Source organism: Oncorhynchus clarkii, chromosome 16 (genome assembly GCF_045791955.1).
Source record: "Oncorhynchus clarkii lewisi isolate Uvic-CL-2024 chromosome 16, UVic_Ocla_1.0, whole genome shotgun sequence".
Taxonomy (NCBI): Eukaryota; Metazoa; Chordata; class Actinopteri; order Salmoniformes; family Salmonidae; genus Oncorhynchus; species Oncorhynchus clarkii.
The window spans coordinates 25,217,888-25,231,524 of record NC_092162.1 but is presented as its reverse complement, the minus strand read 5'-3'; the positions used below and the strand labels follow the sequence as shown (position 1 = coordinate 25,231,524).

The window sequence follows — 13,637 nt, the reverse complement described above, 5'->3', positions numbered from 1 at the left end:
AACATCCCTGGTCATCTCTATTGCCTCTGATCTGGTAGACTCACTAAAAACAAAATGCTTCGTTTTTAAATTATGTGTTGACCCTGGCTATCCGTAAATTAAAAAAAACAAGAACGTTGTGTCGTCTGGATTGCTTAATATAAGACATTTAAAATGATTTATACTTTTACTTTTGATACTTAAGTACATTTAAAACCAAATACTTTTTGACTTTTACAGTAATATTTTACTGGCTGACTTTTACATTTTCTTTTAAGGTGTCTTTACTTTTACTCAAGTAGGAAAATTGGGTACTTTTTCCACCACTGCCGACCGCAAGGCGCTACAGAGGGTGGTGAGTAATGCCCAGTACATCATAGCGGAAGGCCCCCAAAAAACTCCAGCCACCCAAGCCATCGACTGTTCTCACTGCTACCACAGGGCAAGCGGTACCGGTATACCAAGTCTGGAACCAACAGGACCCTGAACAGCTTCTACCCCCAAGCCATAAGACTGCTAGACAAGACTGCTAAATAGCTAATCAAATCAAATTTTATTGGTCACATACACATAGTTAGTAGATGTTAATGCGAGTGTGCAAAATGCTTGTGCTTCTAGTTCCGACCGTGCAGTAATATCTAACAAGTAATCTAACAATTCCTAACAATTACCTTATACACACAAGTGTAAAGTAATGAATAAGAATATGTACATATAAATATATGGATGAGCGATGGCCGAACGGCATACGCAAGATGCAGTAGATGGTATAGAGTACAGTATATACATATGAGATGAGTAATGTAGGGTATGTAAACATTATATAAAGTGACAATGTTTAAAGTGACTGGTAATACATTTATTTAATAATACAAAATTGGCTAGAGATTTGAGTCAGTATGTTGGCAGCAGCCACTCAATGTTAGTGATGGCTGTTTAACAGTCTGATGGCCTTGAGATAGAAGCTGTTTTTCAGTCTCTCGGTCCCAGCTTTGATGCACCTGTACTGACCCTGACTTCTAGGTGATAGCAGTGTGAACAGGCAGTGGCTCGGGTGGCTGTTGTCCTTGATGATCTTTTTGGCCTTCCTGTGACATCGGGTGGTGTAGGTGTCCTGGAGGGCAGGTAGTTTGCCCCCGGTGATGCGTTGTGCAGACCTTACTACCCTCTGGAGAGCCTTACGGTTGTGGGCGGAGCAGTTGCCGTACCAGGCTGTGATACAGCCCGACAGGATGCTCTCGATTGTGCATCTGTAAAAGTTTTGAGTGTTTTCGGTGACAAGCCAAATGTCTTCAGCCTCCTGAGGTTGAAGAGGCGCTGCTGTGCCTTTTTCACCACGCTATCTGTGTGGATGGACCATTTCAGTTTGTCCGTGATGTGTACGCCGAGGAACTTAAAACTTTCCACCTTTTCCATTACTGTCCTGTCGATGTGGATGGGGGCTGCTCTCTCTGCTGTTTCCTAAAGTGCACGATCATCTCCTTTGTTTTGTTGATGTTACTTTCCTGACACCACACTCCAAGGGCCCTCACCTCCTCCCTGTAGGCCGTTTTGTTGTTGTTGGTAATCAAGCCTACCACTGCAGTGTCATCTACTAACTTGATTGAGTTGGATGCGTGCATGGCCACGCAGTCATGGGTAAACAGGGAGTACTGGAGAGGGCTGAGAATGCACCCTTGTGGGGCCCCAGTGTTGAGGATCAGCGGGGTGGAGATGTTGTTTCCTACCCTCACCACTTGGGGGCGGTCCGTCAGAAAGTGCTGGACCCAGTTGCACACGGCGGGGTCAAGACCCAGGGTCTCGATCTTAATGACGAGTTTGGAGGGTACTATGGTGTTAAATGCTGAGCTGTAATCGATGAACCGCATTCTTACATAGGTGCTCCTCTTATCCAGATGGGTTAGGGCAGTGTGGAGTGTGATTGCGTCGTCTGTGGACCTATTGGGGCGGTAAGCAAATTAGAGTGGGTCTAGGGTGTCAGGTAGGGTGGAGGTGATATGATCCTTGACTAGTCTCTCAAAGCACTTCATGATGACGGAAGTGAGTGCTATGGGGTGATAGTCATTTAGCTCAGTTACCTTAGCTTTCTTGCGAACAAGAACAGTGGTGGCCCTGTTGAAGCATGTGGGAACAGCAGACTGAGAAAAGGATTAATTGAATATGTCCATAAACACACCAGCCAGCTGGTCTGCGCATACTCTGAGGACGCGGCTAGGGATGCCGTCTGGACCAGCAGCCTTGACTAACCGGTGTCTGTATGTAGCCTCGCTACTTTTATAGCCTCGCTACTGTATATAGCCTGTCTTTTTACTGTTGTTTTATTTCTTTACTTACCTATTGTTCACCTAACACCTTTTTTTGCACTATTGGTTAGAGCCTGTATGTAAGCATTTCACTGTAAGGTCTACCTACACCTGTTGTATTCGGCGCACGTGACAAATAAACTTTGATTTGATGGGATTTGTAAAATTAGCTATCAATGTATGCAAACATCTCAGTTGGTTTTACCCATAGCAGGGATCCACAATGATGCCAAGAGGGCGGTTGGCATGGGCTATCAAGGAACGGTTCTGCCCGTCCACCCCCATGGCCTGGACACTTCTGTTGTAGTAGTCGGTGAAGTAAAGGCGCTTGTGAACCCAGTCATAGGCCAGCCCCTGTGGATAATTTAAATCTGAGAGAGAGAAAGAGCGAGAGTGAGAGAGAGGAGGAACATTTAAAAGAAAGAGGGGAGAGAAATAGAGAGAGAGAGAAAAGAGTCAGAGTGGGAAAAGATGAAGGTGAGGATGGAGACAACCTAAGTCACCAAGGTAACTAATACTGCAACTTATAGATGTTAACAGCTACACTCAATACTGCAACAAGACATTAAAGGCCCAATGCAGCCGTTTTTGTATCAACATCAAATCATTTCTGGGTAGCAATTAAGTACCTTACTGTAATAGTTATCGATGGTCAAAATAGATTTTTTGCAACAACAAAAAATTCTCAAGACAGAATTTTGCTAAGACTGTCTGGAAGTAGGAAGGGGAAAACTGAATAGTATCTGTTATTGGCAGAGAGCTTTGGAACTATTTATTAACTAATTTACCATCTGGTGATGTCACCAGGCAAGCCAAAACTACACCCATGCAAAACTTGCTAGTTAGAAGGTCCTATGTACACTGAACAAAAATATAAACAAAACATGTAGTGTTGGTCCCATGTTCATGAGCTGAAATAAAATATACACAAAATGTTCCATAAGCACAAAAAGCTTGTTAAAAAAAAATATACAGTGCCTTGCGAAAGTATTCGGCCCCCTTGAACTTTGCGACCTTTTGCCACATTTCAGGCTTCAAACATAAAGATATAAAACTGTATTTTTTTGTGAAGAATCAACAACAAGTGGGACACAATCATGAAGTGGAACGACATTTATTGGATATTTCAAACTTTTTTAACAAATCAAAAACTGAAAAATTGGGCATGCAAAATTATTCAGCCCCTTTACTTTCAGTGTAGCAAACTCTCTCCAGAAGTTCAGTGAGGATCTCTGAATTATCCAATGTTGACCTAAATGACTAATGATGATAAATACAATCCACCTGTGTGTAATCAAGTCTCCGTATAAATGCACCTGCACTGTGATAGTCTCAGAGGTCCGTCAAAAGCGCAGAGAGCATCATGAAGAACAAAGAACACACCAGGCAGGTCCGAGATACTGTTGTGAAGAAGTTTAAAGCCGGATTTGGATACAAAAAGATTTCCCAAGCTTTAAACATCCCAAGGAGCACTGTGCAAGCGATAATATTGAAATGGAAGGAGTATCAGACCACTGCAAATCTACTAAGACCTGGCCGTCCCTCTAAACTTTCAGCTCATACAGGGAGAAGACTGATCAGAGATGCAGCCAAGAGGCCCATGATCACTCTGGATGAACTGCAGAGATCTACAGCTGAGGTGGGAGACTCTGTCCATAGGACAACAATCAGTCGTATATTGCACAAATCTGGCCTTTATGGAAGAGTGGCAAGAAGAAAGCCATTTCTTAAAGATATCCATAAAAAGTGTTGTTTAAAGTTTGCCACAAGCCACCTGGGAGACACACCAAACATGTCGAAGAAGGTGCTCTGGTCAGATGAAACCAAAATTGAACTTTTTGGCAACAATGCAAAACGTTATGTTTGGCGTAAAAGCAACACAGCTGAACACACCATCCCCACTGTCAAACATGGTGGTGGCAGCATCATGGTTTGGGCCTGCTTTTATTCAGCAGGGACAGGGAAGATGGTTAAAATTGATGGGAAGATGGATGGAGCCAAATACAGGACCATTCTGGAAGAAAACCTGATGGAGTCTGCAAAAGACCTGAGACTGGGACTGAGATTTGTCTTCCAACAAGACAATGATCCAAAACATAAAGCAAAATCTACAATGGAATGGTTCAAAAATAAACATATCCAGGTGTTAGAATGGCCAAGTCAAAGTCCAGACCTGAATCCAATCGAGAATCTGTGGAAAGAACTGAAAACTGCTGTTCACAAATGCTCTCCATCCAACCTCACTGAGCTCGAGCTGTTTTGCAAGGAGGAATGGGAAAAAATGTCAGTCTCTCGATGTCCAAAACTGATAGAGACATACCCCAAGTGACTTACAGCTGTAATCGCAGCAAAAGGTGGCGCTACAAAGTATTAACTTAAGGGGGCTGAATAATTTTGCACGCCCAATTTTTCAGTTTTTAAATTGTTAAAAAAGTTTGAAACATCCAATAAATGTCGTTCCACTTCATGATTGTGTCCCACTTGTTGTTGATTCTTCACAAAAAAATACAGTTTTATATCTTTATGTTTGAAGCCTGAAATGGCAAAAGGTCGCAAAGTTCAAGGGGGCCGAATACTTTCGCAAGGCACTGTATATATATATATATATATATATAAAAAATACGCAGCTGTACCTTGTGCTGGGGACAATAAAAGACCACTCTAAAATGTGCAGTTTTGTCACACAACACACAACACATATCTCAAGTTTTGAGTGAGCATACAATTGGCATGCTGACTGCAGGAATGTCCACCAGAGCTGTTGCCAGAATTTAGTGTTAATTTCTCTCCGTCTCCATCGTTGTTTTGGAGAATTTGTCAGTACGTCTCACAACCACATGCCACATGTAACCACGTGTATGGCGTCGTGTGGGTGAGCAGTTTGCTGATGTCAACGTTGTGAATAGTGTGCCACATGGTGGCAGTGGGGTTAATGTATGGGCAGGCATAAGCTACGGACAATGAACACAATTGCATTTTATCGATGGAAATGTTAATGCAGAGATACAGTGACGAGATCCTGAAGCCAAATGTCGTGCCATTCATCCGCCACCATCGCCTCATGTTTCAGCATGATAATGTATGGCCCCATGTCGCAAGGATCTGTACACAATTCCTGATAGCTGAAAATGTCCCAATTCTTCCACGGCCTGCATACAGTACTTACCAGACATTGAGCAGTTTGGGATGCTCTGGATCCCACCAGATACTGACTGGTTTTCTGATCCACACCCCTACCTGATCCACGCCCCTACCTGATCCACGCCCCCTGATCCAGACCCTTATCCACTCCCCTACCAGGTATCTGTATTCCCAGTCATATGAAATGCATTGATTGGGGCCTAATTTATTTATTTCAATTCACTGATTTCCTTAAATGAACTGTAAAATCTTTGAAAAATGTGCATGTCATATATATCTTTTTTGTTCAATGTAGATTGTACCAGCAAATATCAGGAAATAACAATGATAAAATTATTTCACACTTTTACAGTGTATAATAATAATTCACTTTTTGTTTTTAATAGACTGATGGCCTGGATAGATAGTCTGAGGGGAGGGAGCAATGGTGAGACTGCCTCTCACCTCACTCACCGTCCCTTTGCCCTCCCTCCCTCCCTCCACAGAGAAAAGGGGGCAGTCTTCCAGCTGATGGCGAAAGTCAAGTCACACTGCATTATTTCTGCCTAATGCACCAATTCATGTTGTCACTCCTATGACCAGAGAAAGTGAAATATTCCTCGATATTAAAAAAGACATATGTCGCTAAAAATAACAATGCAAGCTTATCGAAACACTTCGAAAATACTAATTCATTGCAGCTGCAGTGCTGGTTGTAGCGTAAATGGAAGAAGAGAGATTTTATGGCTAATAAAATATTGAGCAAAGTGTTGACAGTGCTGAATAACAACATAAACATGAAGTTACTCATAAAAACAGCAGCTCTTTGCTGTATTCGTTGTCTCTCTCTAGTCATGGTTTTAAATGTTTAGAAATCTCACAGTATTAACTTTGCTGTGCGTTCAAGGTTTCTTTTTACAGTCTATGGCTCGAGGAAACTGTGCAGACACGGTGATCTGAGCTTTCTGATTGGCCAGCAGTAAACCTATAGGTGCACTTGATCTGTTCTCTTGGCCTGCAGGGTAGGCGGAGTTCTACCTTCAGACACATGAAATGGTTCAAAGTGGGAATACTTTGCCTTCCCGGTGCTATAGCTGCTGAATCAAGTGCGTCTATCAGCAAGAGCTCTAAAAAATAAAAAATAATAACGCAAATAGGAAGGCAAGGCTTTATCGTTTGGTTTTAACATAAATGTTTGGTGATTGACAAGGAATGCCTTGTAGATCGAACACTGGTCTAGACTCTACAGCCTAGCGCTTACCCTTAAAAGTAGGAGGATACATATGCAAATAAAGGATGACTGGTCATTGATCAGAATAATCAGATCCGATTGTGATGTCACAATCTGAGCAGGCTGAAATTCTAGGCATTTTTTTCAAACTCTTCCACAAAAAGGGCATTATCATAATTTTCACAATTTCATCATTTTCACAATCATTACAAAAACTGGAAAACCACACTATACATTGTCTTCCCCAACCCTCGGATTCACAACACTTACTGTCGGCTATGATGACAGGTGCACCGGTAACCGTGGTGATGACATAGCCTATCCTGCTTCGGCCTATCCCCAGGTACTGAGTAAAAAATATCCTCTTGTCTGCAAAGTCAAAATCCAGCGCCACTACATTATAGCCCAGGTTGATAGTAGGGTAGGGGCTAGTGTGATCGGAGGGGTCTAAACGTAAACTATTCATGGTGTAGTCTGTGGTGAATACCAGGAATTCGTCCAGACCGTAGCCACACGACACTCCATTGTTGAGGAGCGAACCGTGGGCGCAGGCGCAAGTGGGTTTCTCCTGCTCGGGCAGGGCGAAGCAGAGCTGCTGGCAGCGCCCATTGTCCTCCTGGCACGGGTTGAAACCCACCAGGTTGGCAGCGGTGGGCTGCACGTGGGAGTTGAAGACCACCACGTCCGTGAGCCCGTCAATGCCGTCGCGGATCACCTGGTGATGACAGTGGCGTTGTTATATTCGGTCTTTGAATGTGAAAAGACACTATTTTGTGCTTTGTGATTTTGTGGTACTTTTGTGCAGCTTGTCTAGGAATTGTATGCTGTGGGTTTACTCGTTGCATACATTGTTGTGTACATTAATTATAAGTATTTTGTTATGTTACTTTGATAATACATTTTTAAGACACTGGGCAAAATAAAGCTACTTCATAATCACCTCTGGCTGAGTCGTATTCGCTGGATCCTTGCTGGCCTGGAAAAGCTTCCCGAGCTTTCTATCCACCCACAACATAGAATTCCCAAATATCGACAATCCGTAGGGAGCCGGGTATCGACTCCCATAACGGACAATCTCCCTCTGTGTCCCATCGGCCGCCATGCGCGAAATCATATCCAGCACGTCGTCTGTCCAGTACAGGAAATCGTTGGTGTAGTCGACAGTGAGGCCGCGTGGCGATGCAAGGCTCTCGGAGGCTAACACGGTGCGGTTGGCACCATCTAGCTGGGCACGTTCTAGAATAGAAAATAATACATTTGTTACACACACATTGAAAGGCACAGGGTTTATGCACAGTTTTAGGTGCAGCACCACTGCATGGAAAGCTATTTTGGGGGTTAAGGGCCTTGCTCAAGGGCACAACGGTAGTGGTAGTAATGACACCATCAGCCCTCCAGTAGCCAGTTCAATTCCCACTTTTCCTTTTGTATATGTAAGGTGTTTTCTGACTTTATTGAACGGAGAAAGGGGGTGAGTGGGGAAAGATAGAGAAGTTGTGTCAAAGGGCAATAGGCCGGATTCAAACCTATGCCAACCCTTTAGACGTGTGCCACAAACAGCGGCTTAGACCGCTAGACCACCCTAGGTCACTGTTCTCATCGCCCAGCCGGGGACCTGAAACGGCAACCTTTCGGTTATTGGTCAACCTCTATAACCTCTGGACCACCTACCAATTTTGGGGTTCTGGCCTCCGTCGGCCCAGAAGAGAAAACGGAGCTTGGGGCTGACGGCAAGGTCACTGGGCCGGTCCTCAGTGGACTTGAGGAGGACCGTGCGGTAGGGGGTTTCGAGGCGGGTCACCTCCAAGTAGGTCTGGGCCTCAATAGCGTTGGTGAAGTAGAGGTTGCCTAAGGGGGAGAGGATGGGAGAAAGAACATTTAGGGAGTGAACAACATTTATATTGAGGGATACCTGGACCTTTTTGAAATGAAAATGGATGGCCTTTCCCCTGAGGAATTAAAAAAAAAACTAAAACTCCCCCCCGTCCAAAAATAATTATTTAAACAAAATATCAGGTTATATTAAACCCCTTTTTAGTAGGCTATCAATGTTGCAGACGTGCTTTCTATCAAAATAAACCCGTGGTTGAGAACCACTGCTGTATTCATACCACATTCATGTTATCCGCTAGAAGGGGGAATTTACCAATTTAAGCGTTAAGGGCCGTCCACACCAAGGACGATAAATCGAACGATATATTATACATAACTATAAAACGTTGGCAAGCATCCACACTAGAAGAAAGTTTACATTCTACAGTAGCCTACACCCGTCAATCAACTGTCAACGCATCCTACTGCACGCCGTAGGCCTATTAATAAGGTGATAGCACAGGCCATTCAGTGCTTCAAAGTGTGTTCATTGTTATTGTGACAACTGCAAATAATATTTCAAATACATGTAGCTTAATGAAAATGTTCATCAAATGCTGAAATTCAACAACAAACGCTGTTCAGCCTGCACATCTTTTACATCGTGTCATTGATCGCCTCGTTGCTCATGTGGTTTGAAAGTGATTTCCATTTTTCTAATGGATGTAAATTCATTCGGATCCTCTTTCCTCGCCGTCTTTCTGTCCTGTGCAACCATTTAATAGGCTACTTCTGTGCAGCAATGTTATCATCACTGCACTCTCTCTCCTGCAACTTTCCCCGACAGTTCATTTGGCCAATGCCTATTTTACATTCAGCAGTAGCAAGAAAGCCTTCAACTCTCCACGAAAAGCCTATAATGCCTAGTATAAAGAAAATGCAACAGCAAAAAAATAAATCCTATAGTTTTTGTAGCCTATAGCTTTTCCTGGGATTTCACGAGAAGAGGTATAGCAGAGGCTTGCGTCCGTAGCCTATGGCCTATTGCGCACTGTAGCTGGAAGAGAGAGGCTAGAATTCTAAAAACAAAAAGTTTTGCAACAGAACCATCGTGATGAATATGCCCCAGTTCTTTTGGGTTGTACGTCAAAGTTACACAGAGTCTAATTCAATGCGTAAATTCCGAAATGCTGACAAATACTAACATTCAATCGATTAGGAATTACATGACCCTCCCCTGGACTAAATAAAAAAATACTACCCCCCATTTTTCTCCAGGTAACAATTGCATAAAGTCATTTCAACCACTTTTGCCTGCTGGATGTGGTATATAGATGAGGATCTGTACCAGAACTATTTACAACTTGGAGTATGTCTCTCAACTCTTTACATCATGGATCCTAACCTGAGATCCAGTCCACAGCCATCCCTTGTATGCCACCTCGGCCGATGCCTTGGTTGACGACGGGAGTGAAGCTTCCACCGTCTGTCTGGGCCCTGAAGATCCCTCTGTACGAGCCGGAAGTGCTGTTGTCGATCCAGTAGATGTACCTAGAGGCGACGTGGAGATCCAGCTTGTCCATCACAGAGTAAGAGTCTGCAGTGGGCAAAGACATGTTAACTTATCGAGATACTCAGTTACAGTGTAAGTTAGTAACAAAGTTGGGTATAGATTTGTGAAAGAGGATTCATGACAAGATGTGTTTCAGACATAGACTTAGGGTATATTTAGGTCCGGTTACTTTATATAGTTAGAGTTAGGGTTACGTACATCCAGCAACAGGCACCATGGCCTCCGAGTGGTCGGAGCTGTTGATGTGGAAGCCTCGGATAAGTCTGGGGGTGGAGACCACTGCGTAGGAGTCGTACTGCACGCAGGTGGTGCCATCCTGGGAAGGCACTAAGCCCGTGGTGCAGACACATGTCTTCTGGCCCCCAGGCTTGGGCAAACACAGGTGGGGACAGGCCCCATTGTTGGTGCTGCAGCCGTTGGTGGTGCCGGCCGAGTCTGGGGAAGAAGAGAAAGGATGAGAAATTAACTTGAGATATAATGCCTGTGTGGAACACATTATGTTCACAAAAATCTCCCACTGACACCAACTTGCATGATTACATGAAATTTCAAGGACCTTTTAATCTACTTGGTGGCAAATGTACCCAATATCGGATCAGTAAAATGTTCCGTATCATACTCTACATACTGTCGCTCTCTGTTGAAAAAAGACTAGCGGACTAGGTTAGCTGTAGGTAGCCACACTCACTGTCTCGGGCGTGGACTTTGAGGGCTCGGACTCCTATCATCCCACTCCTCAGCACGACCATGTTGGCCCCGGTGCCCTTGTCCACCCTCTCGATGACCTCGTAGTCCAGGTCGGTGTAGTAGAGGTAATCCTGGTGCACTGTGAGGCCCCAGGGGTGGGACAGCTGGCTCACTATGGTCACCCTGCTGACCCCGTCCATCGTACCACACTCAATCTGTTCACAGGGAAAGGGAGAGTAGAGGGAGTCAGGGACATTTAGAGTTACTGTATGTTTCAGTTGCAGCACTATTCAATACAATTCAGTACAACCTTATTTGTCCCCTTAGGGTAATTATTACTAGGGCTAGTGGTGTTTCAGACACATACAACAACACGTATATGATATGCAATAAAGTTGTGTGCACTAAATGAGAAATGAATACGACAGTGGTTGTGCGTGTTCGCGCATGCATGTCCATCCGCCCGTTCGTGTGGTCCTTTGTAGCTCAGTTGGTAGAACATGGCGTTTGTAAAGACAGGGTAGTGGGTTCGATTCCCAGGACCACCCATACATAACATGTATGCACACATAAGTCGCTTTAGTGTCTTCTAAATGGCATATATTCTCCTCAAGTCTGCAGACGACACAACAGTAGTAGGCCTGATTACAGACAATGACGAGACAGCCTACAGGGAGGATGTCAGGAGTGATGCCAGGAAAATAACCTCTCCCTCAAAGTCATCAAAACGAAGGAGCTGATCATGGACTTCAGGAAACAGCAGAGGGAGCACGCCCCTATCCACATAGACGGGACCGCAGTGGAGAAGGTGGAAAGCTTCAATTACCACGGCGTACACATCACGATCTGAAATGGTCCACCCACACAGACAGTGTGGTGAAGAAGGCGCAACAGTGCCTCTTCAACCTCAGGAGGCTGTAGAAATTCGGGATGGTCCCTAAGACCCTAACAAACTTTTATAGATGCACAATAAAGCGCATCCTGTCGGGCTGTATCACCGCCTGGTAAGGTAACTACACCGCCCGCAACCGCAGGGCTCTCAAGAGGGTGGTGCGGTCTAGCCAACGCATCACCGGGGGCACACTGCCTGCCCTTAAGTACACCTTCAGCACCCGATGTCACAGGAAGGCCAAAAAGATCATCAAGAACATCAACCACCCAACCCACGGCATGTTCTCCCTACCATCATCCAGAAGGCGAGGTCAGTACAGGTGCATCAAAGCTGGGACCGAGAGACTGAAAAACAGCTTCTTTCTCAAGGCCATCAGACTGTTAAATAGCCATCATTAGCCGGCTACCACCCGGTTACTCAACCCTGCACCTTAGAGGCTGCTGCCCTATATAAATTGACATGGAATCGCTGGCCACTTTAATAATGGAACACTAGTCACTTTAATAATGTTCACATACTGCTTTACTCATCTCATATGTATATACTGTATTCTATTATACTGTATTTTAGTCAATGCCACTCCGACATTGCTCGTCCTAATATTGATATATTTCTTAAAAACCTTTTGTGACTAGGGGGCAGTATTTTCATTTTTGGAAAAATAACGTTCCCGTAGTAAACGGGATATTTTGTCAGGACAAGATGCTAGAATATGCATATAATTGACAGCTTAGGATAGAAAACACTCTAAAGTTTTTTCTACAGCATTGTGATGTAATTTTACGCATTTATGTTGAAGAATACCCGTAAGCGGCTACATTGCGCAACTGGTCACCTGATGGCTCCCAGAGTGATTCTCGCGTAAAATACAGAGGTAGCCATTATTCCAATCGGTCCTACTGAAAAACCAATTGTCCCGGTGGATATATTATCAAATAGATATTTGAAAAACACCTTGAGGATTGATTATAAACAATGTTTGCCATGTTTCTGTCGATATTATGGAGCTAATTCGGGATATTTCTCAGGGCGATTTCTCAGCCAAACGTGAAGAACAAACGGAGCTATTTCGCCTACAAAAATAATATTTTTGGAAAAAGGGAACATTGGCTATCTAACTGGGAGTCTCGTGAGTGAAAACATCCGAAGCTCATCAAAGGTAAACGATTTAATTTGATTGCTTTTCTGATTTCCGTGACCAAGTTACCTGCTGCTAGCTGGACAAAATGCTATGCTAGGCTATCAATAAACTTACACAAATGCTTGTCTAGCTTTGGCTGTAAAGCATATTTTGAAAATCTGAGATGACAGGGTGATTAACAAAAGGCTAAGCTGTGTCTCAATATATTTCACTTGTGATTTTCATGAATAGGAATATTTTCTAGGAATATTTATGTCCGTTGCGTTATGCTAATTAGTGTCAGTCGATGATTACGCATGAGGGATGGGGAGTCACTAGAGGTTTTAATTCAATTATTTTACTTTTAGATTTGTGTGTATTGTTGTGAATTGTTAGATAATACTGCTCTGTTGGAGCTAGGAACACAAGCATTTCGCCACACCGGTAATAACATCTGCAAATATGTGTATGTGACCAATAAAATTTGATTTTATATATTTGTTTCTGTGTAACTCGGTACCCACCACTCCGGTGCCGGCTACGCCCCAGTACAGCTTGCTCATAGCGATGTCTGCGGTGATGAACCCAATGATCCCCTGGTTGACGGTATAGAGGTTCCTCAGGTTGCCTCCATCCATGTCAGCACTGGCAACCTTAGGAGGTACGCCACTGTCTGTCCCTCGGTCTGTCCAGAACAATTGACTAGCAAGCAGGAAGTCAGAAAGTTCAGTATTAATTAGCACTAGCGTTAGTATTAATCCACTGATGATGACATGGAATGAAGACTAACTAGCAATTCAAAATATGTCTGGTGTTGTCGTTGACTTTCCCTATAACGTTATGAAATGCTTGGTACAATGTTGGTATAAAGTCACATTGATTATTTTACTTCCTAAATAAATCAGTAGCCAACAAACTGT

General features: G+C 43.8%; 1 protein-coding gene across 1 annotated transcript in view; it reads right to left on the bottom strand.

Annotated features, from left to right (window-relative positions):
* Window positions 1-13,637, bottom strand: part of LOC139367538 (low density lipoprotein receptor-related protein 2b) — a 108,594-nt gene that overhangs the window by 60,301 nt on the left and 34,656 nt on the right. Inside the window, exons 36-43 of the mRNA XM_071105783.1 lie at window positions 13,242-13,419; window positions 10,707-10,920; window positions 10,217-10,453; window positions 9,851-10,042; window positions 8,305-8,481; window positions 7,574-7,869; window positions 6,904-7,348; window positions 2,488-2,653 (exon numbers count right to left, since the gene is read on the bottom strand). Coding sequence (XP_070961884.1) covers window positions 2,488-2,653; window positions 6,904-7,348; window positions 7,574-7,869; window positions 8,305-8,481; window positions 9,851-10,042; window positions 10,217-10,453; window positions 10,707-10,920; window positions 13,242-13,419 — 1,905 coding nt within the window. The remainder of the gene's footprint in view (window positions 1-2,487; window positions 2,654-6,903; window positions 7,349-7,573; window positions 7,870-8,304; window positions 8,482-9,850; window positions 10,043-10,216; window positions 10,454-10,706; window positions 10,921-13,241; window positions 13,420-13,637) is intronic.